The sequence below is a fragment of the Ranitomeya variabilis genome, chromosome 1 (assembly GCF_051348905.1).
Source record: "Ranitomeya variabilis isolate aRanVar5 chromosome 1, aRanVar5.hap1, whole genome shotgun sequence".
NCBI classification, from domain to species: domain Eukaryota; kingdom Metazoa; phylum Chordata; class Amphibia; order Anura; family Dendrobatidae; genus Ranitomeya; species Ranitomeya variabilis.
In genome coordinates, this window is record NC_135232.1 from 1161246425 (window position 1) to 1161273692 (window position 27268).

Here is a 27268-nt window from a genome sequence, read left to right on the forward strand (position 1 = left end):
TACACTTACACAATGAAGAAGGAAGAGCTTTATAAAGAGATGTAAGAAGACCAGACATTGGGTCACCTCGCGGGTGATCGCGGAGGAACCTTTCTGTTATTTGGGTTTATTAGATACAACCTGAAATCTGGTGCTTGTTAGAAACTTCATGACGTGAACAGAAGACAGGACTTTTCTCGAGAAGACAAATTGATGTTTTTTTAGTCAGGTTTGAAGACTTTTCTATGGAATAAGATGTTGCCGTCTCTTAGATGAAGAACGTGAAGACTGAATGTGTTCTCAGAACCATCCATTACCGGAGGTCATCAACCAAAGGTCCTGTCATGTCGCAGCGGTAGACGCCATGTGCACCTTCCTAAACATCAGACACTTCTACTTCCACTATAAACAGGACTGTCTGGTGACAATGGGTCATGTATCAGAGGGGATGTCGTATCGGTAGCTCACCCAGGCCATTCCCACCAGGCCGAGCCATGCATTGTACACCGCTGGAGCTGTTCGCCTGAAGCCCACCTTCTCATACAGGTTTACAGCATGGACCTGCACATTGGTGGTGGACAGGATGACGGCATTACAACCACTCCTGCGAGCATAGTCAATCACCGTCCTGCACAGCACTTTAGCGATCCCTTTGCCTCGGTGGTGATCGGTTACGAACATCCTCTTCAGCTCGATGTTATTCTCATGAGGGGTCATGGCAGAGATGGCGGCCACCATGCCGATGACTTCTCCTTCCAGATCCACCACCCAGAAGCAGTGATATTCCCTCTGCAGATAATGTTTTCTGATGTCCTTCAAGTCTCCGGCCAGACCATGCCTGATGTGGTAAAGGTAGAACTCTCTGCCGGGCAGCCATAAAATGAGTAGCACTCCGGTCACACCCAAGATGGAAAGCACGATTGACCCCATGGTGACCAGTGGGAGAACCAGCCCCAGCGCCAAGAGCAGCCAGTTGTGAGGTTGTCTCAAGCCCCGGTAGAAGGCTGTAGGGATGTGCTCATGGCAGCCAGAAATGAAGATCTCCTGGACCCTGCGGTGGTCACTGTCCTGGTACACACGGACACTGTAAGGCGACATGTGGCCTCCTGGAAAAGAAGGAAAATGATCACAAGGAACCATGAAAACATGAAGAAATCTGGAATCTTAACATAACAGGATAACATTCTACATCAGAAACAAAGGCAATGTGACAGCTGCAGGTGTGCACAGACTCTACTGGAGGGCACTATACATGAAGGAGGAGCAGGTGAGAAATGTCCATCATTGCTGACAGGGGAGACAACTGTGGGAATGTCCTGAGCCTGAGGTCATTGCATAGGAAGGAGGAGGAGGTGCGATGTGTCCATCATTACTGACAGAAGAGAGGATTGTGGGAATGTACTGAGCCTGAGGTCATTATATAGGAAGGAGGAGGAGGTGAGAAATGTCCATCAATACTAATAGGGGAGAGGAGTGTGGGATTGTCCTGAGCCTGAGGTCATTATACAAGAAGGAGGAGGAGGTGAGATGTGTCCATCATTACTGACAGGGGAGACAACTGTGGGAATGTCCTGAGCCTGATGTCATTACATAGGAAGGAGGAGGAAGTGAGATGTGTCCATCATTGCTGACAGGGGAGACAACTGTGGGAATGTACTGAGCCTGATGGCCTTACACAGGAAGGAGGAGGAGGTGAGAAATGTCCATCATTACTGACAGGGGAGAGGATTGTGGGAATGTCCTGAGTCAGAGCTCATTATACAGTGGGTACGGAAAGTATTCAGACCCCTTTAAATTTTTCACTCTTTGTTTCATTGCAGCCATTTGGTAAATTCAGAAAAGTTCATTTTTTTTTCATTAATGTGCACTCTGCACCCCATCTTGACTAAAAAAAAACCCAGAAAATTTAATAAAAAAGAAAAACTGAAATATCACATGGACATAAGTATTCAGCCCCTTTGCTCAGACACATATATAAGTCCCATGCTGTCCATTTCCTTGTGATCCTCCTTGAGATGGTTCTACTCCTTCATTGGAGGCCAGCTGTGTGTAATTACACTGATAGGACTTGGATTGGAAAGGCGCACACCTGTCTATATAAGAACTCACAGCTCACAGTGCATGTCAGACCAAATGAGAATCATGAGGTCAAAGGAACTGGCCAAGGAGCTCAGAGACAGAATTGTGGCAAGGCACAGATCTGGCCAAGGTTACAGCAGAATGCAGAACTACAAGTACTAGAAGAAGTTTGGGACCACCAGAAGTCTTCCTAGACCTGGCCGTCCAGCCAAACTGAGCAATCGTGGGAGAAGAGCCTTGGTGAGAGGTGAAGAAGATCCCCAAGATCACGGTGGCTGAGCTCCAGAGATGCAGTAGGGAGATGGGAGAAGGTTCCACAAAGTCAACTATCACTGCAGCCTCCACCGGTCAGGCCTTTATAGCAGAGTGGCCCGACGGAAGCCTCTCCTCAGTGCAAGACATATGAAAGCCGCATAGAGTTTGCTAAAAAAACACATGAAGGACTCCCAGACTATGAGAAATAAGATTCTCTGGTCTGATGAGATGAAGATAGACCTTTTTGGTGATAATTCTAAGAGGTTTGTGTGGAGAAAACCAGGAACTGCTCATCACCTGTGCAGCGCCCCAGAGTCCTGGTCGTTGCAGTAATGTTATTCCTCCACCAGGGGGAGTGATATTACGTCTGAAGGTAATAAAGGAGTTCATCCTTCCAGGTATCACAAACCAAACACAACACTTCACACTCCAATCCACCAGGGTGAGCCATGCTCCTATCTATTAGGCCACTCCTCACAGAAGGGTAAAACTGGTGGTTTGGATAGAAAGTTAGTGAGACGCTGCCTGGGTTTGACCCAGAGAAGACCTGTCAGGCAGACAGGGGGAAAAGGGGGAACATCTGAGCTGCAGACAGAGGGTCCCTGTCAGTGGTGGGATCCTGACAGAGGCCTAGCGGGATAGAACGTTACGGAGCTGAGCCTGCCCCACGTGCGGCAGCATCCTAAGAAAGGACACGAAGAGAATTGTGTTGTAGAGAGTGAGAAACGAAGTCACAGCACAAGGAGACAACACCAGGAGGAGTTCTGTCCTGTAAGAGGCTGCCTCCTTCTGAGGCGCGTAGCCGGTGGCCGGAATACCGAGGGAGTAATTGACTCTACGCTTTACTTCAGAGACCGGCAGGACAGTCAATTCCAAGTTGGCTGCCCGACCTAAATAACTATGAAGACACAGTGGCAAATTGTGGGGGTCGGGGCGTCTCTAGGGTCCCTATAAACAAGCCTCAGGCCATCAGTCATACGGGTTTGTCCTATCCATACCATCTGGGGGACAGAGAGGAAGACATCTAAAACATACACGACAGTTGTGAGGACTATCACGTGGTGCTCAGCAGGGAGGTACTACAACATACAGGCGCTAGTAGGAAGGCTACTGATTTCCACCTGGATAAGGGAACTCTGGATTTGCCTTCAGACCGGCCGGACTCTGCCTGCCCTGTGGTCCGTGCTCTGGACTGTGGATGCTGAAGCTTCCAGTAAAAGGTAAAGATACTGCAGCCTTGTGTCCTCGTTATTCACTGCGCCTTACATCGTCCACCATCACCACCTACACTTCTGGGAAGCCCTGGGGAAACACTTCAGCTGTGGGAAGGTATACCATCTAGCTGCCATCACATCACCCCAGCGGACTCCTATGCCGCGTCGGTCACCCTGACCCAATACCACAGGTGGCGTCACGAACATTATACAAACTATTTATCGGACACCCCTAAAAGGGCCACCGGGTCAGGCCACCGTGACATCCACAAACCGAGAGACCCGGTGCCGAGTACCCCATTGCCCTTGAAGTGGGGGCGCTCCACCTGCCCAATACAATCCCAACAATGCAACATGGTGGTGGCAGCATCATGCTATGGGGGTGTTTCTCGGCTGCAGGGACAGGATGACTGGTTGTTATTGAAGGAAACATGAATGCAGCCAAGTACAGAGATATCCTGGATGAAAACCTCTTCCAGAGGGCTCTGGACCTCAGACTTGGCCGAAGGTTCACCTTCCAACAAGACAATGACCCTAAGCACACATGGATCGCCCCCAGAGTAGGGCGATGGGGTATTCGGCACCGGGCCCTTCGGTTCGGGGGATGTCACGGTGGCTGACCCGGTCCGTGGCCCTCAGGGGTGTCCAGTAAAAGTTTATATATGGGCAAGGTGCAGTAAAGAACGAGGAGACGGGTTTGCAGTCTTTTACCTTGTTTACTGAAGACTTCAGATGGTTTCCTCAGCCCGGAGCGCCAGATGACAGGGCAGGCAGAGTCCGGTCGGTCTGAAGGCAATTCCAGAGTCCCCTTTTCCAGGTAGAAATCAGTAGCCTTCCTCTAGCGCCTGTGTGTTGTAGTACCTCCCTGCTGAGCTTCTCGGTAAGGTCCTCACAACTCTTGTAGAGGTTCTAGATGTTATATCTTCCTCTCTGTCCCCCAGATGGTATGGATAGGACAAACCCGTATGACTGGTGGCCTGAGGCTTTTTACAGGGACCCTAGAGACGCCCCGGCCCCCACAGTTGCCACCGTGCCTCCTGGGTATATGGTCGGGCAGCCAACGTGGAATTAACTGTCCTGCCAGTCTCTGAAGTAAGGCTTGGAGACTATTGCTTCCTCAGTATCCTGGCTACCGGCTCCTGCACCTCAGAAAGGAGCAGCTTGTTCCTGGCTGATCTCCCTCTGGTATTTCTCTCCTGTGCTCTGCTTTCCTGCACATTCTCTGCAGTATGTTCACCTTTTAGTGTCTTTTCCAAGGAGTTGCAGCACTTCATGCCAGCAGAGCTCCTCTCCCTCTGTCTTCCTTACAGGAACTGAACTCTGAACCCCTTTTCCCTCCAGATCAGGATGTTAAATAGGGGAGTTCACCCTAAACAGGCTTAGAGCTCCCCCTTCTGGTCTGGAGTGTGAACATGTTGCATGTGTGTGATACCTGAATGTGGTTGTCTTTCATTGCCTTCAGACATGACATCACTTCTCCCCTGAAAGGATAATGACATCACTGCGACGACCAGGACACTGGGACGCCGCACACAGCTAAAATAACAAGGGAGCGGCTTCAGAACAACTCTGTGACCATTCCTGACCGGCCCAGCCAGAGCCCTGACCTAAACCCAATGGAGCATCTCTGGAGAGACCTGAAAATGGCGTCCACCAACGTTCACCATCCAGCCTGAGGAACTGGAGAGGATCTGCGAGGAAGAATGGCCGAGGATCCCCAAATCCAGGGGTGAAAAACTTGTGGCATCATTCCCAAGAAGACTCATGGCTGTACTAGCTCAAAAGGGGCTTCTACCCAATACTGAGCAAAGGGGCTGAAGACTTATGGCCACGGGATAATTCAGGTTTTCTTTTTTTAATAAATTTGCAAAAATTTCTACATTTGTTTTTTTTTCTGTCAAGATGGGGCACAGAGTGGACATTAATGAGAAAAAATAAACTTTTATGAATTTACCAAACAGCTGCAATGAAACAGAGTGAAAAATTAAAGGGGTCTGAATACTTTCCGCACCCACTGTACAGAGAGGAGGAGGAAGTGAGATATGTCCATCACTACTGACATAGGGAAAATGATTAAATTCAAGCTCTGTGACCATTGGTGAGGTTATTGTGGAGAAGGTGAGCTGTGACATCACCTATTGTGAATGGTGGAACCTGCGTTATCAGCTGTATATAGAGGTGTTATCAGTCATTGTACAGGAGGAGGAGGTGAGCTGTGACATCACCTATTGTGAATGGTGGAACCTGCGTTATCAGCTGTATATAGAGGTGTTATCATCAGTCATTATACAGGAGGAGGAGGTGAGCTGTGACACCACCTATTGTGAATGGTGGAACCTGCGTTATCAGTTGTATATAGAGGTGTTATCAGTCATTATACAGGAGGAGGTGAGCTGTGACATCACCTATTGTGAATGGTGGAACCTGCGTTATCAGCTGTATATAGAGGTGTTATCAGTCATTATACAGGAGGAGGTGAGCTGTGACATCACCTATTGTGAATGGTGGAACCTGCGTTATCAGCTGTATATAGAGGTGTTATCAGTCATTATACAGGAGGAGGAGGTGAGCTGTGACATCCATTATGAATAGTGTTATCACTGAGAAGTGATTTGTTCGGAGCAGCAGCCTAATATTTGGCTTAATAGACAGGCTGAACTTCTAGATATGAGGACTGTTTCTATGTGTAGATCACGGCATTGAAAATAAAAAGCTTCACTATAAGACCTCCTGACGTGCGGTGACGTGATCCGTTCTGGGTGCTCGGGATGGATCGGTATCGCCGCACATTGTGGACAGGTGAGGAGCGCTGCTCCCACTGTCCTCTGTATGTTCAGCATTCGATGAAACGTTCTCTCTCTTTTTTTTTTTTCTTTTCTTTTGGCCTTATCCCAGTGTCAACCAAGACGGAGGGAGCTGGTGAGAGTGCTGCTCTGGAGGAGACTGAGCTGGTGAGAGTGCTGCTCTGGAGGAGACTGAGCTGGTGAGAGTGCTGCTCTGGAGGAGACTGAGCTGGTGAGAGTGCTGCTCTGGAGGAGACGGCGATGGCGAGAGTGCTGCTCTGGAGGAGACGTGATGGCGAGAGTGCTGCTCTGGAGGGGATGGAGCTGGCGAGAGTGCTGCTCTGGAGGAGACTGAGCTGGTGCGAGTGCTGCTCTGGAGGAGACGGCGATGGCGAGAGTGCTGCTCTGGAGGAGACGGCGATGGCGAGAGTGCTGCTCTGGAGGAGACGGCGATGGCGAGAGTGCTGCTCTGGAGGAGACGGCGATGGCGAGAGTGCTGCTCTGGAGGAGACGGCGATGGCGAGAGTGCTGCTCTGGAGGAGACATGATGGCGAGAGTGCTGCTCTGGAGGAGACGTGATGGCGAGAGTGCTGCTCTGGAGGAGACGGCGATGGCGAGAGTGCTGCTCTGGAGGAGACGTGATGGCGAGAGTGCTGCTCTGGAGGGGATGAAGCTGGCGAGAGTGCTGCTCTGGAGGGGATGGCGGCAGCCCTCTGTTCTCACCGTTCACTATAAAGCCTGTCAGAAGCGGCTGGATCCAGACCTGATGTCACCAAGTGCAGACGTCCTCAGTCATTCTCTGCACATTGTCTGTGATGACGAGTGTTAGATCGATATATTGTGACAGGACCCCTGTATTACACATCAGATTGCTGCTCTTGGGGCACAGACACTTATTATCTGGCTTCTTGGAGTCGATACATTTTTACACTGACAGAATTATGTCTCCAAATCACAAAGTGACACAAGAAAGTGAGAAAATCCCGGGAGAAGCGCAGGAAGGATGGGGGAAAGCGCAGGAAGGATGATAAGCGCAGGGAGGATGGGGAGAAGTGCAGGAAGGATGAGGAGAAGCGCAGGAAGGAAGGGGGAGAAGCGCAGGAAGGATGAGGAGAAGCACAGGAAGGAAGGGGGAGAAGCGCAGGAAGGATGGGGAGAAGCGCAGGAAGGATGAGGAGAAGCGCAGGAAGAATGGGGGAAGCGCAGGAAGGATGAGGAGAAGCGCAGGAAGAATGGGGAGAAGCGCAGGAAGGATGGGGGAAAGCGCAGGAAGGATGGGGGAAAGCGCAGGAAGGATGGGGAGAAGCGCAGGAAGGAAGGGGGAGAAGCGCAGGAAGGAAGGGGGAGAAGCGCAGGAAGGAAGGGGGAGAAGCGCAGGAAGGATGGGGAGAAGCGCAGGAAGGAAGGGGGAGAAGCGCAGGAAGGAAGGGGGAGAAGCGCAGGAAGGATGGGGGAAAGCACAGGAAGGATGGGGGAGAAGCGCAGGAAGGAAGGGGGAGAAGCGCAGGAAGGAAGGGGGAGAAGCGCAGGAAGGATGGGGGAAAGCACAGGAAGGATGGGGGAGAAGCGCAGGAAGGAAGGGGGAGAAGCGCAGGAAGGATGGGGGAGAAGCGCAGGAAGGAAGGGGGAGAAGCGCAGGAAGGATGGGGAGAAGCGCAGGAAGGAAGGGGGAGAAGCGCAGGAAGGATGAGGAGAAGCGCAGGAAGGATGGGGGAAAGCGCAGGAAGGATGAGGAGAAGCACAGGAAGAATGGGGGAGAAGCGCAGGAAGGATGGGGGAAAGCGCAGGAAGGATGGGGAGAAGCGCAGGAAGGATGGGGGAGAAGCGCAGGAAGGATGGGGAAAGCGCAGGAAGGATGGGGAGAAGCGCAGGAAGGAAGGGGGAGAAGCGCAGGAAGGAAGGGGGAGAAGAGCAGGAAGGAAGGGGGAGAAGCACAGGAAGGAAGGGGGAGAAGCGCAGGAAGGAAGGGGGAGAAGCGCAGGAAGGAAGGGGGAGAAGCGCAGGAAGGATGGGGAGAAGCGCAGGAAGGAAGGGGGAGAAGCGCAGGAAGGAAGGGGGAGAAGCGCAGAAAGGAAGGGGGAGAAGCGCAGGCAGGATGGGAGAGAAGCGCAGGAAGGAAGGGGGAGAAGCGCAGGCAGGATGGGGGAGAAGCGCAGGAAGGAAAGAGGAGAAGCGCAGGAAGGATGGGGGAGAAGGGCAGGAAGGAAGGGGGAGAAGCGCAGGAATTATTGGGAGAAGCGCAGGAAGGATGGGGGAGAAGCGCAGAAAGGAAGGGGGAGAAGTGCAGGCAGGATGGGGGAGAAGCGCAGGAAGGAAGGGGGAGAAGCGCAGGAACGATGGGGAGAAGCGCAGGAAGAATGGGGGAGAAGCGAAGGAAGGAAGGGGGAGAAGCGCAGGAAGGAAGGGGGAGAAGCGCAGGAAGGAAGGGGGAGAAGCGCAGGAAGGATGGGGAGAAGTGCAGAAAGGAAGGGGGAGAAGCGCAGGAAGGAAGGGGGAGAAGCGCAGGAAGGAAGGGGGAGAAGCGCAGGAAGGATGGGGAGAAGCGCAGGAAGGAAGGGGGAGAAGCGCAGAAAGGAAGGGGGAGAAGCGCAGAAAGGAAGGGGGAGAAGTGCAGGCAGGATGGGGGAGAAGCGCAGGAAGGAAGGGGGAGAAGCGCAGGAACGATGGGGAGAAGCGCAGGCAGGATGGGGGAGAAGCGCAGGAAGGAAAGAGGAGAAGCGCAGGAAGGATGGGGGAGAAGGGCAGGAAGGAAGGGGGAGAAGCGCAGGAATTATTGGGAGAAGCGCAGGAAGGATGGGGGAGAAGCGCAGAAAGGAAGGGGGAGAAGTGCAGGCAGGATGGGGGAGAAGCGCAGGAAGGAAGGGGGAGAAGCGCAGGAACGATGGGGAGAAGCGCAGGAAGAATGGGGGAGAAGCGAAGGAAGGAAGGGGGAGAAGCGCAGGAAGGAAGGGGGAGAAGCGCAGGAAGGAAGGGGGAGAAGCGCAGGAAGGATGGGGAGAAGCGCAGAAAGGAAGGGGGAGAAGCGCAGGAAGGAAGGGGGAGAAGCGCAGGAAGAATGGGGGAGAAGCGCAGGAAGGATGGGGAGAAGCGCAGGAAGGAAGGGGGAGAAGCGCAGGAAGGATGAGGAGAAGCGCAGGAAGGATGGGGGAAAGCGCAGGAAGGATGAGGAGAAGCACAGGAAGAATGGGGGAGAAGCGCAGGAAGGATGGGGGAAAGCGCAGGAAGGATGGGGAGAAGCACAGGAAGGATGGGGGAGAAGCGCAGGAAGGAAGGGGGAGAAGCGCAGGAAGGATGGGGAGAAGCGCAGGAAGGAAGGGGGAGAAGCGCAGGAAGGATGGGGGAGAAGCGCAGGAAGGAAGGGGGAGAAGCGCAGGAAGGAAGGGGGAGAAGCGCAGGAAGGAAGGGGGAGAAGCGCAGAAAGGAAGGGGGAGAAGCGTAGGCAGGATGGGGGAGAAGCGCAGGAAGGAAGGGGGAGAAGCGCAGGAACGATGGGGGAGAAGCGCAGGAAGGAAGGGGAGAAGCGCAGGAATTATTGGGAGAAGCGCAGGAAGGATGGGGGAGAAGCGCTGAAAGGAAGGGGGAGAAGCGCAGGCAGGATGGGGGAGAAGCGCAGGAAGGAAGGGGGAGAAGCGCAGGCAGGATGGGGGAGAAGCGCAGGAAGGAAGGAGGAGAAGCGCAAGAAGGAAGGGGGAGAAGCGCAGGCAGGATGGGGGAGAAGCGCTGAAAGGAAGGGGGAGAAGCGCAGGCAGGGTGGGGGAGAAGCGCAGGAAGGAAGGGGGAGAAGCGCAGGCAGGATGGGGGAGAAGCGCAGGAAGGAAGGAGGAGAAGCGCAAGAAGGAAGGGGGAGAAGCGCAGGCAGGATGGGGGAGAAGCGCAGGCAGGATGGGGGAGAAGCGCAGGAAGGATGGGGGAGAAGCGCAGGAAGGATGGGGGAGAAGCGCAGAAAGGAAGGGGGAGAAGCGCAGAAAGGAAGGGGGAGAAGCGCAGAAAGGAAGGGGGAGAAGCGCAGAAAGGAGGGGGAGAAGCGCAGGAAGGATGGGGGAGAAGCGCAGGAAGGAAGGGGGAGAAGCGCAGAAAGGATGAGGAGAAGCGCAGGAAGGATGGGGGAAAGCGCAGGAAGGATGAGGAGAAGCACAGGAAGAATGGGGGAGAAGCGCAGGAAGGATGGGGGAAAGCGCAGGAAGGATGGGGAGAAGCACAGGAAGGATGGGGGAGAAGCGCAGGAAGGAAGGGGGAGAAGCGCAGGAAGGATGGGGAGAAGCGCAGGAAGGAAGGGGGAGAAGCGCAGGAAGGATGGGGGAGAAGCGCAGGAAGGAAGGGGGAGAAGCGCAGGAAGGAAGGGGGAGAAGCGCAGGAAGGAAGGGGGAGAAGCGCAGAAAGGAAGGGGGAGAAGCGTAGGCAGGATGGGGGAGAAGCGCAGGAAGGAAGGGGGAGAAGCGCAGGAACGATGGGGGAGAAGCGCAGGAAGGAAGGGGAGAAGCGCAGGAATTATTGGGAGAAGCGCAGGAAGGATGGGGGAGAAGCGCTGAAAGGAAGGGGGAGAAGCGCAGGCAGGATGGGGGAGAAGCGCAGGAAGGAAGGGGGAGAAGCGCAGGCAGGATGGGGGAGAAGCGCAGGAAGGAAGGAGGAGAAGCGCAAGAAGGAAGGGGGAGAAGCGCAGGCAGGATGGGGGAGAAGCGCTGAAAGGAAGGGGGAGAAGCGCAGGCAGGATGGGGGAGAAGCGCAGGAAGGAAGGGGGAGAAGCGCAGGCAGGATGGGGGAGAAGCGCAGGAAGGAAGGAGGAGAAGCGCAAGAAGGAAGGGGGAGAAGCGCAGGCAGGATGGGGGAGAAGCGCAGGCAGGATGGGGGAGAAGCGCAGGAAGGATGGGGGAGAAGCGCAGGAAGGATGGGGGAGAAGCGCAGAAAGGAAGGGGGAGAAGCGCAGAAAGGAAGGGGGAGAAGCGCAGAAAGGAAGGGGGAGAAGCGCAGAAAGGAGGGGGAGAAGCGCAGGAAGGATGGGGGAGAAGTGCAGGAAGGATGGGGGAGAAGCGCAGGAAGGAAGGGGGAGAAGCGCAGAAAGGAAGTGGGAGAAGCGCAGGAATTATTGGGAGAAGCGCAGGAAGGATGGGGGAGAAGTGCAGAAAGGAAGGGGGAGAAGCGCAGGCAGGATGGGGGAGAAGCGCAGGAAGGAAGGGGGAGAAGCGCAGGCAGGATGGGGGAGAAGCGCAGGAAGGAAGGAGGAGAAGCGCAAGAAGGAAGGGGGAGAAGCGCAGGCAGGATGGGGGAGAAGCGCTGAAAGGAAGGGGGAGAAGCGCAGGCAGGATGGGGGAGAAGCGCTGAAAGGAAGGGGGAGAAGCGCAGGCAGGATGGGGGAGAAGCGCAGGAAGGAAGGGGGAGAAGCGCAGGCAGGATGGGGGAGAAGCGCAGGAAGGAAGGAGGAGAAGCGCAAGAAGGAAGGGGGAGAAGCGCAGGCAGGATGGGGGAGAAGCGCAGGAAGGATGGGGGAGAAGCGCAGGAAGGATGGGGGAGAAGCGCAGAAAGGAAGGGGGAGAAGTGCAGGAAGGATGGGGGAGAAGTGCAGGAAGGATGGGGGAGAAGCGCAGGAAGGAAGGGGGAGAAGCGCAGAAAGGAAGTGGGAGAAGCGCAGGAATTATTGGGAGAAGCGCAGGAAGGATGGGGGAGAAGTGCAGAAAGGAAGGGGGAGAAGCGCAGGCAGGATGGGGGAGAAGCGCAGGAAGGAAGGGGGAGAAGCGCAGGCAGGATGGGGGAGAAGCGCAGGAAGGAAGGAGGAGAAGCGCAAGAAGGAAGGGGGAGAAGCGCAGGCAGGATGGGGGAGAAGCGCTGAAAGGAAGGGGGAGAAGCGCAGGCAGGATGGGGGAGAAGCGCAGGAAGGAAGGGGGAGAAGCGCAGGCAGGATGGGGGAGAAGCGCAGGAAGGAAGGAGGAGAAGCGCAAGAAGGAAGGGGGAGAAGCGCAGGCAGGATGGGGGAGAAGCGCAGGAAGGATGGGGGAGAAGCGCAGGAAGGATGGGGGAGAAGCGCAGAAAGGAAGGGGAGAAGCACAGAAAGGAAGGGGGAGAAGTGCAGGAAGGATGGGGGAGAAGTGCAGGAAGGATGGGGGAGAAGCGCAGGAAGGAAGGGGGAGAAGCGCAGAAAGGAAGTGGGAGAAGCGCAGGAATTATTGGGAGAAGCGCAGGAAGGATGGGGGAGAAGTGCAGAAAGGAAGGGGGAGAAGCCCAGGAAGGATGGGGGAGAAGCGCAGGAAGGATGGGGGAGAAGCGCAGGAAGGAAGGAGGAGAAGCGCAGGAAGGAAGGGGAGAAGCGCAGGAATTATTGGGAGAAGCGCAGGAAGGATGGGGGAGAAGCGCAGGAAGGATGGGGGAGAAGCGCAGAAAGGAAGGGGGATAAGCGCAGGCAAGATGGGGGAGAAGCGCAGGAAGGAAGGAGGAGAAGCGCAGGAAGGATGGGGGAGAAGTGCAGGAAGGAAGGGGAGAAGCGCAGGAATTATTGGGAGAAGCGCAGGAAGGATGGGGGAGAAGCGCAGAAAGGAAGGGGGAGAAGCGCAGGCAGGATGGGGGAGAAGCGCAGGAAGGAAGGGGGAGAAGCGCAGGCAGGATGGGGGAGAAGCGCAGGAAGGAAGGAGGAGAAGCGCAAGAAGGAAGGGGGAGAAGCGCAGGCAGGATGGGGGAGAAGCGCAGGAAGGATGGGGGAGAAGCGCAGGAAGGATGGGGGAGAAGCGCAGAAAGGAAGGGGGAGAAGCGCAGAAAGGAAGGGGGAGAAGCGCAGGAAGGATGGGGGAGAAGCGCAGGAAGGAAGGGGGAGAAGCGCAGAAAGGAAGTGGGAGAAGCGCAGGAATTATTGGGAGAAGCGCAGGAAGGATGGGGGAGAAGTACAGAAAGGAAGGGGGAGAAGCGCAGGAAGGATGGGGGAGAAGCGCAGGAAGGATGGGGGAGAAGCGCAGGAAGGAAGGAGGAGAAGCGCAGGAAGGATGGGGGAGAAGCGCAGGAAGGAAGGGGAGAAGCGCAGGAATTATTGGGAGAAGCGCAGGAAGGATGGGGGAGAAGCGCAGGAAGGATGGGGGAGAAGCGCAGAAAGGAAGGGGGAGAAGCGCAGGCAAGATGGGGGAGAAGCGCAGGAAGGAAGGAGGAGAAGCGCAGGAAGGATGGGGGAGAAGTGCAGGAAGGAAGGGGAGAAGCGCAGGAATTATTGGGAGAAGCGCAGGAAGGATGGGGGAGAAGCGCAGAAAGGAAGGCGGAGAAGCGCAGGCAGGATGGGGGAGAAGCGCAGGAAGGAAGGGGGAGAAGCGCAGGCAGGATGGGGGAGAAGCGCAGGAAGGAAGGAGGAGAAGCGCAAGAAGGAAGGGGGAGAAGCGCAGGAAGGATGGGGGAGAATCGCAGGAAGGATGGAGAGAAGCGCAGAAAGGAAGTGGGAGAAGCGCAGGAATTATTGGGAGAAGTGCAGGAAGGATGGGGGAGAAGCGCAGAAAGGAAGGGGGAGAAGCGCAGGAAGGATGGGGGAGAAGCGCAGGAAGGATGGGGGAGAAGCGCAGGAAGGAAGGGGGAGAAGCGCAGAAAGGAAGGGGGAGAAGCGCAGGAAGGAAGGGGGAGAAGCGCCGGAAGGAAGGGGGAGAAGCGCAGGAAGGATGGGGAGAAGCGCAGGAAGGATCCGCAGGTCAACGGCAAATAGAGATGTGACAAACCTGGGGCTCCGAGGGCTTCAGGGGATTCTGGGTTTTCTGATGCTCAGAGGGCTTCTGTGCCTTCTGGTGCTTCGGGGGCTTCTGTGCCTTTTGTGGCTTCAGGTACTTCTGTACCTTCTGGTGCTCGGAGAGCTTCGGTGGGGTTCTGAGGCTTTGGGGGCTTCTGTGCCTTCTGGTGCTCGGAGAGCCTTCAGGGGCTTCTGTGCCTTCTGGTGCTTCGGGGGCTTCTGTGCATTTTGTGGCTTCAGGTACTTCTGTGCCCTCTTGTGCACGGAGAGCTTCGGGGGCTTCTGTGGCTTTGGGGGCTTCTGTGCCTTCTGGTGCACGGAGAGTCTTCAGGGGCTTCTGTGGCTTCGGGGGCTGCAGCTCACGCCTTGGTCTGCAGTTTGGGGACATGACTATATCCAGCTCTTACAGCCTCCAGTAATCATTAATGCGCACTGTCTGGAGTGACTGTCTGCGCCCCGTCCTTTCTACCCCTGTCTATTAATGTATTAACTGCATCCTAATAATTCCAGGAACTGAGGTCACTCCCCGGCCGCTCAGCGGAGAGGAGAGTCGTGCACCTGTGACCCCATGGAACATTCGATGGACTTATGACCAGGACCAGCGCCATCATTGCTGTGATGGGGGTTCAGGCGCTATTATACCGCTTAGTTCAGTCATCAGTGACCGCACCAGTGCCAGAATATTAATGCCATTTTTGTTCCACAACATGGAGGAGGGAGGGAGTGATGATGTCTGATCTACTCATTAAATGGGAGAAGCACACCAGGTCCAGAAGTGCCCAGCACTGGGTGGTCTGGGATAGTGTTGTAGTATCTGAGGTACCACCAGCACAGGGTTACGGACTGACGTTGTTGGTGACTGGGCTGGCTCACAGGTCAGAGGGAGTAAAAGCCATAGGGGCCCTAGAGCCCCTGATATCATCCTGAGGGTAAGTAGTGTCTTCCTGCCATTAGTCGTTAGCCATGCAACCAAGAAGGTAATGGAAAAAGCAGTGCTGCAGAGAAAGCCTGCACAACAGCTAGCGAGTAAGTGGGGGAGAGTAATACTCGCTCTACTTCACCCAATGGAGGCGAGGAAGAGGCAAACCACCTCAGAGACGTCTGGAAACTGCTGCCATGGACCGATACACAACAACGAAGATTAGTGAGCAAGTGTGTGCAAAGTGCAAACAGCTAGAACAGAGCATGGCTGCCACATAGACGACACAGAGGCTGTGACACAGTGATGGAGGTGCTGACACGAGAAGCAGAACACTTTTACCAATAACGATTGTCTATCTCTGTTCTATCGACTAGAAGACCCATAAAACCCATTGAGTGCTCGCCTCCCTGTGGTGCTGAACGGTTTCTTCAGCATCCTTGCACCTCTCCACCATCACTGCACCTCTCCACCATCCCTGCACCTCTCCACCATCCCTGCATCTTGTCAGGAAATAGAAAGCCGTTCTGATTACTTCAATTACACATACAGTGCTCTCAGCTGCAGTTTCCTCTGCCTGTCAGCACAAGGATGAAATTCTAAGCCACTCTTTCTCCCTCCCCCTGCTATACAGCCATAATGTGAGACGAGCCTGCCAGCTTCACTGAAGAATTTTTATGGCTTTGAGCTGTGAACACCAGACTGTGTAAAACTCCTCATTCCCCCCCTCCCACCTGATAGTGGCTGAAACCGGTACAGCAAGCATGGGATTCTATTGTTCTTTTAAGGTTATGTATATTGACACCGATCCGGGCTGGAGATATAAGGATTATATATTCCGGATGTCCATCGAGAGATCTTTAGTTCACGGAAATCCCTAGGAGCTAAACCCAACGAGTGCAAGGAGACCATTTCTCCATAAGCGGGTCATGTAACTATGCCGTGTTTACACTTAAAAGAGAGCCTTGGTTTTAGGCTGGGAAATAAGTGAGTGAAGCAGCTGTCTACCAGAGTCTTTTGTCTGGGGTCTAGCTGCTATACAGATGTGAGATATGCATCTAGATGTGTCACCCATCCACCACAGCACATGGTCAGCCATGAGATGAAATGATCTGAACGCAATGTAAATGTCCTCTTCAACTTTAATCCCATTTTATTTGTAATTGTACTGTACATATGATACTTGTCTTCTTTATAATACCTTTTTATACTTCTGTAAACACTGCCTACCTTTTTTGGAGTAAAATATAAAATTACTAGCTTTGTCTTTCCTTGCTCTATAATATACGATCACGTCCTCTGAGATGTATTACGCTACTAATCTGGGTTGGCTCCGGACCCTTTAATAATTAAGAAATTGGAGCTGGTGGCAGCGGAATTTGTCCTGTGTGTTTGGGGAGGCTTTGCAGCGATGACGGCGTTGATAATTATTGTTCCCACCTGAGTGGGAGTAGTTATATCACCCTCGCTGCAGTGTGCCTATTAGCCAGTCCAAAGTAAGGCAGCCTTTCTGGCGACTAATTATCCTAGGTGCAGTACCCTGTCTGACCTGATGGTAAGGGGGGCGCCAGAGAGCTGCAAGTTCCAAACCGGAACTGGGAAGTGGGATATAGATAAATCCCCTTCATAAAGAACCAGGGGCAACCAAAAAACCCCGGTGTTAGAATCTATTACGTTTTGACCATCCGCCATCTTGTTGTGGTTTTCAGGCTGCTGGTCTTTTTCCTCTGGTGCTGAGTTTGTCCTAGGTCAGGTGATTTTATCACCCTTTATTACCCAGCACCTGCCTCCCAGTCCTTGCTGGAAAACAGTGTTAATCCGCTTGTGTTCTGGCTTGGTGCCTTGTTAGCTTTCTGTGTTTGATATTGTGCAGTTCTGGGATCTCTAGTTCTGCCAGTTTTGTTTTTGGTTTTCCATTAGTTTCTGCAGCTTGCTCTATTATCCTTCTAGGAGGTTACCTGTTTTTGTTTCCAGTCCCTAGATCATTCGGGGACACCCTTCCCCCCCTACCTGTAGGTCTTCATTTGAGTTTAGCCTAGAAAACGTCGGTGGGTCTATTCACAAGGAATGGGTCGCCCACTCGAACGTAGGGTTTCAGCCTAGTCCTAGTACAGGGTCAGCTGTTCCCCTTCTACCCTAGTCCTGAGCTGCAGATCAGTTTGTCCAGCCACATAACAAAAAAAAAATCCCTCTCCCAGATTCTGGCAATACGAACAGCGTTCAGGAACTTGCTCAACGCTTGCAAGGGTTAACTTTGTAACTAGCCGACCTGCAACAGCACATGAGTAATTACTCTGGAGCATGCTCTGAAGAACCTAAGGTAGGATTACCTGAGTTTTTTCTGATAAAGGGCAGGAATTTTTTATGTTTAAAAATGAATGTTTACTATATATTTGGCTTAGACCCAGATCCTCAGGGAGTGAATTACAGCGTGTGGGGATTATTATGTCTTTATTGCAAAGTGAACCCCAATTTTGGGCATTTTCATTACATCCTGAAGATCCTTGTTTGGCATCAGTAGAAGCTTTTTTTTTCTGCTATGGGGTTGTTATATGATGTTCCTGATCGGGTCACATCAGCTGAAGCAGAGCTCAGACGGCTTAAACAGGGCTCTGTTGATGCTGAGAGGTATTGCACCCAGTTCAGACGATAGTCCGCAGAGGTCAGGTGGAATGACCCAATGCCCAAGAGTCAGTTTCTAGCAGGTTTGAGTAAAAGAGTTAAAGATTTGCTCATTGCATATCCTGCACCTGATACTTTGGAAACTGCTATGCAGTTAGCTATCCGTGTGGATAGAAGATTGAGAGGCAGACAGAATGAAGGGAAGGCTCTTATAATGCTGGACCCAGTCTCTCAGGATGGCCCCATCAACAGCAGGGAACCGATGCAACTTGGGGCGATGTCCTCTCGTTCTCAGGAGAGGGAGAAGAGGTTCTCTGAAGGGCTATGCTTGTGTAAGGGGGTTACCTTCTCTGCTCCGTGCCTGGAACCACTTAGCTGTGCAACACGATTCCCTGGGGGGCAACTTAGAGGCTGGGACAGGAAGGAAGCTGGGCTGAGAGAGAAATGAGGCGCGCTTTCGAGGGCTAGAGCAGCGTGCGCCACAGAGAGAGCAGCGTGCGTAGCAGAGAGAGCAGCAGAGAGAGCAGAGTGTGCAGCAGAGAGCAGCGGATACAGCGGACAGAACAGCACGCAGTGCTCCGGGGAGGAGAGAGCTCCCGGTCGGAGGACTGAGACAGGAAGATTGTCCAGAAAGACTGCATCTTGTGAGTATGTGAAAGCGGACTCTGCTGTGACTGGAGAGGGGCGCCCTGACGCTCATGCAAAGACAGTGACCCGTGCAGAGACAGTGGCCCCTAGCACCCATGGCATTAGTGCAGAGCCCCTGATTCCTGTTGGGAGACCCAATAATAGACAGAATCGTTCTCCCGAGATAGGCTGCACTGTTGAGGCAGTAGACTCAGAGCACAGGGGACCCTGTTTGCCTAGCATCCCCTCTACTCGCCACAGTAACCCCTCAAACCCCAGGTTGCGGGTTCCTAGAGACTACTCAGCCCACGGATAACAGAGGGAGGACAAGTGCCGCTGTTTCCCGGCGCCTACGTTAGAGAAGACGACCCTACAAGCAAGTCCTCATCAGACTGATAAGTGTTTTTCCCTAGAACTTCCGTTCACTACTGTTATACTGCTTCCCATATATTTTGCACTGTTATTTCTGCAGTTTATATTCTACTGCTTTCTCCCTGCGAGGAGAATATCGCCCCTGTTAATAAGCCCCCCTCAGCAGTTGGTCTGTCTGTTCCGTGGTGACATAGTCTACCCTGCACTCTATTGCACTTGTATTGCGGTAAGGCTGACCATTTTATTAAGCAATGTGAGGTTCGCATAAGGAAGGAAAAGAAAAAAACGTCAGTAGGAGTAACACTCCAGTCCGGCCCCTGTGTCCTCCAGCACCATGGAATCACCAGGGAGCCCAAAACACGTCCGATCCTGTGAAAGCTGCAATAGTAGCGGGCGGATTCCGGACGTGAACGTCTCCAGCAGATTTACCTACTACTCCCGACCACCGCTGATGGTTCACCCCCCCACTCTACAGAAAGCCTCGGTCACACGCCGCCGTCACTCCAGTCTGCAGGATTATTATTAGAAGTAGTAAATATTATTCCTCGCACCGTTCTCGTTACACGTCAGTTATTATTATTATTATGTCGACACATTGGGATCTTTAACCCTTCACCAGTGCAGCACATGGCGACATATGTTCCTCTGGTCCCTGAGCCCCAAGCGGGCAGAGCGTCTGACTGCGGTAGGTGCCCTCACGGGGCATTATTAGTACCCTCACCCCCGGGGCATCACGTCCTGGCACAGGGGACGCTGGTGCAGCTCACAGGACGCCATGTCCAGGCCCAGCTGTGACAGAAGATCTGGAGACAGAGGCTGCTGGGTCTAAAGTAGGAACTACAGATACCAACTACAAGTCCCAGCATTCCCACCCAGTCAGAGCCCCTGTTACCTGTGGTCGCTGAGCTGTGACCAGAGATTAGTGCTGAGACTGGAGATCAGGGCGTCCTCAGGTGATCGCAGCTCCGGGACCAGACCCAAACCGGCTGACGTCACCACTATTAACCCCTGCAGGGGAGCAGTCACTGACAGAGTCCTAATGTAACCGCTGGCCTTCACCTCCAGAGCCGCAGTCACTGTTCTGCTGTTACATAATGTCCTATTCTCCAGTCACCTCTAGAGCTGCACTTACTTTTCTGCTGTTACATTGTGTCTTATCCTCCACTCACCTCCAGAGCTGCACTTACTATTCTGCTGTTACATTGTGTCTTATCCTCCAGGTCTTTTATTAAATAAAATAAAAATACTTTACATGACAATAACCAAGATACATTACAAATAAAACACAACAGAACAAAACATAAGAACAAAGCTCCAATCAGACGACAACAAACGACAAAAATCACAAAGAAATAAACCAGAAATGGAACCAAAATGGAGAAAGTTCATGACCTACAAATCAGGGACGAGAAAGAAAAATTCCAATAAAAATAAAGCAAAACTAAAAGACAACAAACAAAATACTCATAACTACATGAATACCCCTGTAAAAATTTTACATAATAAATAGTATAAAATCATGTAAGACCCCCGGCCCAGCTTCATTCATACTACTATATACAACCCCAACTACATTCACACCGTCCTATATACAATATTATATACAATATATACACTATAAACATATTATACTAAACTGAATATTACACAACGCCGCAAACACAACAAAACCCTACTGGTCCCACTGCCTTACCTTACAGCCCCCCCTTACACCACCACATTCACCCCACAACAAACCTAAATACAATACAGTGTACAACATTTTTTTTTTATTTTTTTTTTAATTATTATTTTTTCTTCCTTTTTTAATATATATACACACCTACTCTAACTATCCCGCCACCCCTGATCCAGCTCTGGCCACAAAGTTCAGGAATTATCCGAGCTAGGATCAGGCCCCACATATATACAATATATACACATATATACAATATATACAATACATTATATACAATATATACATAAACCATCTTCACAGAACACAACCTACATACTCACCACCCAAGGCTCAAGTTCGATGCCTGCAAACCTTCTATTCAGGGAACAGAGATACAAAACAAAAACCTAGGGTGTAAAGATATCAGCCCACCACCAGGATATAGGAGCGCTAACGGACTAAGGCACCCCGAAGGAGAAACCCCTCCAGAGATGGGCCGCCCTCCGGGCACCCAGTCTTTCGCAGTCCAGAGAACGCACCTTCACCAGGGCATCTAGGATGCTGCTACAAACTTCATCTACACGGAGGATTTTACTCTGCGTCGTAACTAAAACTCGTGCGTTCCACGTGAAGTACCTGACCACTGCGCTAACTAAGAATAAAGTGGCTCGGTCCCTTCTCCCGAGGTCTCTGAAAGCTCCATAGGCCCACTCGGCATAGGACAGAGTGGCCAGCCGCGGCCAACCAATGGAAGCGCCCACCCTGTTGTACACCTCTGTATTAAAGGGACAATGAAGCAGGAAGTGCTCCATGCTTTCCAGCATGGTAGCGCAATCCTCACGGGGACAATTCCTGTCCACGGAGCTCCTGTGCTTCAAATTGTCCCTCACATACAACTTACCTTGGAAGCAGCGCCAAGTCAAGTCCCAATACTTCTTGGGGATCCTGCTAGAATTTAACAAACTTAACCCAACCTATAGATCCCGACTCGGGCAGTCCTTGAGGACCAATGGTCTCTGAAAATGCGAAAGCAAGACCCGCATGTCGAGGAGTTTCCTCGGGAGGGACCTCACTACCCACATTCCCAGACCCCACCGGCGCATCATTTTCAGAACCGGGGTAACATAAGCCGGGAGATGCCCGTGCGGTGTGCGAAGATCCTTCAATCTTCCCCCTGTCTCCCATTCCTGGAAGAAAGGCTGAAACCATCCCCTGCAGGAGAATACCCATGAAGGAGCCCTCTCTTTCCAGAGGTTTGCCACGTTAACTTTCAAAAAGGTGTTCACTAGAAACACCACGGGGTTCACCATATTCAACCCCCCTAGTCTCCTCGTGCGATAAGTGACCTCCCGTTTGACTACGTTCAGTCTATTCCCCCATAACATCTGGAAGAACAGACTGTAGACCCGTGTCCAGAGAGGCTCCAGCAAGATACAGACGCCGCCCAGGTAGACCAGCAAGGGGAGCAGGAAAGCCTTGCACAGGTCAACCCTTTCCCTCAGGGTCAAAGACCAACCCTTCCATTGGTCCACTCTTTGGGCGACACCCTTGATTCTGCCTTCCCAGTTTTTCGTGGGGTAATCACCCTGGCCAAATTCGATGCCTAGGACTTTGGCATGTTCTTGGGGTTCGGGGAGGGTGTCCGGAAGATCAAACGTGGGATCCCCGCCTCCCAGCCAGAGACTCTCACACTTGTCCTGGTTGACCTTGGACCCGGATGCCTCCGAGTAGCTCTCCACTTCTGACATCACCACCATCGCCTCCTCTTGCGAAGAAACAAAGACAGTAACGTCGTCCGCGTAGGCCACTACCCTCAGGATAGCCTCTGGCGCCAACCCGCCCATCCTCACCCCCGCCAACGGTCCACAATCAACCCTTCTGAGGAAGGGATCGATCGCAAACGCGTAAAGCAAAGGACTAAGAGGGCAGCCCTGGCGGACACCAGATCCCACCCCGAAAGGTTGTCCAATCCACCCGTTTACCAGAGGGAAAGTCTCAGCCCCTGCGTACAAGGTCTTAAGCCAGTCCACAAACCCTCCAGGCAGACCATACCTCAAAAGAGTGGACCAGAGGTACTCGTGGTCGACCCGATCAAAGGCTTTTGCCTGATCCAGGGTCAGCAAGAACCCCTTCCAAAGGCCCGCCCTGCCTTGCTCCACGGCCTCTCGGACACCCAGAACAGCACTGAAAGTGCTACGGCCAGGAACGCAACAGTGCTGGGCCTCCGAAAGGAGCCGCGGTGCAAACTTCACCAGCCTATTGAAGAGTATCTTAGCCAAAACCTTCCTGTCCACATTGAGAAGTGATATGGGACGCCAATTCTCAATGCGTGACGGATCCTTACCCTTTGACAAAATGATCAAAGCCGACCTCCTTAATGATCTCGGCAGAGTGCCCGAGGAGAGACACTCATTAAACACCTGAGTCAAGAGGGGGACCAAGGAGTCCCTAAAAGTCTTAAAGAACTCGGATGTTAAGCCATCCGGACCTGGCGATTTTTTGGGCCGGAGCCCATCGATCGCCAGTCTCACTTCCTCTTCTTTGATCGCTTCTGCCAAACCGCCCAGCGAGAGGTCAGCCCCTGGCTCAGGAACAGCTTCAGCCAGGAAAGCCGACATCCTGTCACGATCCAGTTCCTTCCTTCCCAAGAGGTGTGAGTAGTATGAACTGACGACCGCCAAGATCCCTGATCTGGACCTTCTCAGGGATCCCGTACTGTCCATCAGCCCTGTCACTATCTTACTATTCACTGACATCTTGCAGCTTCTGTAAGGGTCGGGCGAGTAGTACTTCCCGTAGTCCCTCTCAAAAACCAAAGATGCGTGCCTATCGTACTGACACCTCTTTAGCAAGAATTTCACACTGGAGATCGCCTCGCGGCTACCCCCAGTCGAGACAAGTTGCTCAAGTTTCCTCCTCAGGCTCTGATACAGGCGATCCCTGTTCAGGCTTCTGAGGTTCGAGAGTTGCCGGAAGAATCTCGCCACCCGATGTTTGAACATCTCCCACCACTCAGACTTAGTGTTACTTAGGCCCAGCAGCGGTACCTGGCTCTGAAGAAATTCCTCAAAGGACCGTCTTACAGCTTCTTCCTCAAGGAGTGACGAATTCAGCTTCCAATAACCTCTTCCCATCCGAGGAGTCTCTGTAACGCTCAGAGAAAACATAATCAAACAGTGATCGGAGAATTCCACCTCCACAACTGACAACGGCGAGGAGACGGCATCCCCCTTCAAATAAAACCTGTCTAACCTAGACCTGCACTGACTACCTCTAAAAAAGGTGAACCCCGCGTGGCCTGTGTTGTGCCGGATGTGGACATCCACCAGGCGTGCCTCACTTACTATCCTATTTAGCGCGACGCAATCGTAAGCCAGCCGGTCTCCGGAACCTCCTCTATCACAGGGTCTCGTGACGTTGTTGAAATCCCCTCCAAAGACCACCTGCCGACTCAAAAATAAGAAAGGTTTGATCTTCATGAAGAGACACTTGCGGTCCCACTTGGACTGGGGACCGTAGATGTTAATGAGCCGAAGCTCCTGTCCCCCAATGGAGACATCTAGGATCAAGCATCTCCCCATTTCTAACTCGATCAATCGTCTGCATTCAACCGCTGCGGTCTTAAAAAGGACCGCCACCCCGCTATACGGCTCGGCTGCAAGAGACCAGTAGGAGGGCCCGTGCCTCCACTCCCGCCTTGCTTTATGCATGGTTGATAGGTCGGTCAACCTGGTCTCCTGCAAAAACAAAATGTCGGCGTCAAGTTGGCCGAGAAAATGAAAGGCCGTGTACCTTGCCACATCTGACTTTATGCTGGCAACATTAATGGTTGCCAGCGTCAACGGGGTGGGTGCCGCCATCATGATTGATTGAATTAGATAGCCTTTTTCTTCCCACCCCCAACAGTTTCACCCTCTTCCTCTGACAATGATGAGTTTTTAGTGCACTTAAGACAAACAGACTCATCCATTCTCTCCTTACATACACTCTGGCCCTTGTCTGGTGGTCCTGAGGTAGTCCCCCCCCCAGAAGGCTTTGTATTTGCCCCCTGAGAAGAAGACCCAGCGACCTCCTGAGCCCCAACAACCTTGTCCGCAACCTCCGGCCCCGGGTCCCCATCGCCCCCCTCTGGAACGGAGTCCTGGAGGGCCCGGAACCGGTTAGAGAGATCCACCAGAGGGGGGGCGGCTGGACCTTCCAATGGCACCTGGATCAGGGCTACGGAGTCAGAGGGGTCGCACTCCAAGGAGGAGGCTCGAGGCCCGGACCCCCTCTTATCCTTAGTTGTTTTCCTGTTACCCTTTTTCTTTTGCTGTGACCACTCCCCCTCTCCCTCATCCAGACTGTCATCGGATGAAGGTTCCTGGGCAGACATGGCGTCCTTTTGCTCCTCCCTTTCAAGTCTCTTGACTTCCTCGCTCAATTCGCCGTCTTTAGGATCCTCAGCTGCAAGTGAAGCACCCGGGTCAGAGTTTAGGGTCATTACTCCCTGCCCCCTGCTCCCACGGCGCTGCTGCTGCCGCCTGATATTGGATGGCGGCAGCCTGCTCCTCACCGGTTCCCTGCGTCCTCCGCCTCTGCTGGTCCCTTCACCGGCGAGATTAGTCCTGGCTTTCGCCTGTCCCGCACTCGCCGCTTTCAGGACCGCATTGACAAAGGAACGCGGACAGCGACTGAACGGGTGACCGAGGTCACCACACAGGTTACACCTAATCCTGCCACAGGTAGCAGCAAGATGGCCGAGGTCCCCACACAGTGCGCATTTCTGGGTGGTACACTGTGCACTGAAGTGTGTGGGGCTGCCGCACCTGTGACAGACCTTAGGCTGCCCCCGGTAGAAAATCAAGATCCTGTCCCTCCCCAAAAATGTTGAGGAAGGGATATGGGTAACGGTGTTTCCTGAAACCTTCAATTTCACCATGAAGGTCCAGGCTCCTGACCAGATACCATGCTCATCGAGGGTCTTCTCGGGAATACCGACGATGTCGCCGTATCGTCCAACCCAGTTGGTGATGTCGACACAGGAAAGTGACTCGTTACTGGTCAAAACGGTCACCCTCCTGACCGATTTCTGGCGGGATATTGCTACAGTGTGGAAACCCTGCCATTCGGGGCGACCCCGAGCCAGCTCGTGGCGAGACCAGAAAAGCTCAAGGCCCTCCGGTCTCACGAAGCTGACATCGAAGTAGGAGGTCCCATAGGGATGGATCAAGGCAAAGATGTCATATGCCACGAAGCCCATCCCCAGCAGGAGCTCAGCAACCTTTGACCGATCAGGACAGGCATCCTTGCTTACCCACTGGAGACGGGCCACATTCCTACAGTTACTCCTCTGCCCCGGTGTCGGCAGAGACCAGACAGTCTCTGCCCCTCTGTCTCGGAAGGCGGAAAGACCGTGTCTCTCTATCCAGAAAGATAGATCAACCTCCCTCCCCTCTACATTGATGGAACTCTCCCCTTTCCTCAGGGCGTCCAGGAAGCGCTGTTGCAAGTCACCATCCTCAGGGTCACCAGACAAGGGCGCACTACTACCCCCAGCAGTGACAGCTCCTGAATAGCTTGGGGCTGAAGCCCCTGCTTCCCCTCCACCAACACCCGTAATGCTCTCCTCATTCACTCCACCACTACTCCCATCATTTGTAACTTCACTACTCCCACCATTCGCTCCACCACTACTCCCACCATTCACTCCACTGCTACTCCCATCATTCCCCTCACCACTTCCCATCACTTTATTACCAGTATTCTCACCACCATTTGTCCCAGTGTTCTCTGCACCTTCCACAGTAACATCCATTCCTTCCTCACTTGTGTCTGGCTTCTCTGCACTCACACCTGCTGGACCGGGGGAGGGGTGCAGAACCACACCCGTTTTCCCTTCATTGGTGTTTTGTTGTGTCTCTGGAGCACCTTTTATTATTCTGGGCCCGCTGCTTGTTGGGGGCACTGCCTGCCCCGCACCCACAGACTTCGGGGTCCTGGTGTCACATTTGGGTGCTGGAGCACTCTGTCCTCCCGTCGCAGCAGGGCGCCCAGTGTTCCCTGCAGATGATTTTTCCTGTTTTTTTTTTCTTTTTGGACTCGCTGCTCCCCTATCGCAGCCGCGTGCCTTTTCTCTGTTGAGGCGCACTGCGCCCCTGTCACAACAGTGCGCCCCCCTATCGCCGCACCAAGTTTCCCGGACCTGCCCCCCACAGCCCCGGCGTCGGCCGGCTCAGCCGTAGTGAGCAGGGATGGAGTCTGCCCACACCGTCCCCCTTTCGCAACGGAGTGGACATCCCCCTCGCCCCCCTCAGCCCCGGTGATAACCAGCTTAGCCGCGGAGGGCAGAGAGGGAAACTCCTCGGGGTCCCCTATGTCCGGCGCCGTGAGTACCACCACAGCCTCACCCCCTGCACTGTTCCCCGCACAGACGGTAGCCACGCCGGACATCCTCCTCCTCTCCCCACCTTGCCTATGCCCCGGACCCACTGCAGAGCCCGTGCCTTTAGGTTTGGTGGGGTTTACACAGGAGGTGGTAGGTGTAACATCATCCATCAGTACATATCTGTAACTCACCACCTCCCGTGCGGTCTCCTTCGTTGTCTTCTTCCTCTTCTTTGTTTCCTCTGCTGGCTCGTCCTCACCAAAGGAGAAGTGGTCCAGGTTCACTGGAGACTCCAGCTGTCGGATCTCCTGTAGCAGACCGCCCTCCTCCTCTTCCTCCGCTGACACTGCAGCCTGTGCTGTCGGAGTCCTCTGCCGTGCCGGGAGGCCGCTTCCCTGTTGTCGGCTCTGCCACTCACTCTCCCGGCTGGTTCCAGCTTGTAGGACTCCAGTCACAGCCACGTCGTCGTCCTCCTCCTCGTCGCTTAGGACGCCGGCTGGCGGCTCTCCTGAGGTATTTAACCCCTTCATTTCTGAGAACCGCCGCTGGTTCTTAAACCTCTCCAGGAAGGGACCTGCGCTTTTCTCAATCCCCTCCCGGAGGAGCACTAACCGGGCCACCTCATCTCTGAGGGCTCTGAACCTCTGGGAGGTCGCGGGTTTCTCCTTGTTAGAGGCTCGGGTGTTCAGGATTCGAGCCTCCCGCAGCTT

At 53.5% G+C, this 27268-nt stretch overlaps 1 protein-coding gene across 3 annotated transcripts; it reads right to left on the reverse strand.

Moving 5' to 3' along the window:
• On the reverse strand, positions 1-26884 carry LOC143793262 (N-acetyltransferase 8B-like). 3 transcript variants are annotated; one of them, XM_077280088.1, is made up of 2 exons: positions 26750-26884; positions 1-1085 (listed from the first exon to the last, which is right to left on the reverse strand). In XM_077280088.1, the coding sequence occupies exon 2, from the start codon at positions 1075-1077 to the stop codon at positions 412-414; it is 666 nt and encodes a 221-aa protein (XP_077136203.1). In that variant the 5' UTR covers positions 1078-1085; positions 26750-26884; the 3' UTR covers positions 1-411. The 3 variants fall into 3 exon arrangements, with proteins under 3 accessions (XP_077136203.1, XP_077136195.1, XP_077136213.1); XM_077280080.1 differs by lacking the exon at positions 26750-26884 and adding an exon at positions 19427-19540; XM_077280098.1 differs by lacking the exon at positions 26750-26884 and adding an exon at positions 13987-14382.
• Between the last annotated feature and the right edge of the window lie 384 nt (positions 26885-27268).

Excerpts from the sequence above, each read along its gene's own strand:
- LOC143793262 (XM_077280088.1), bottom strand. The coding sequence starts at position 1,077 with ATGTCGCCTTACAGTGTCCGTGTGTACCAGGACAGTGACCACCGCAGG.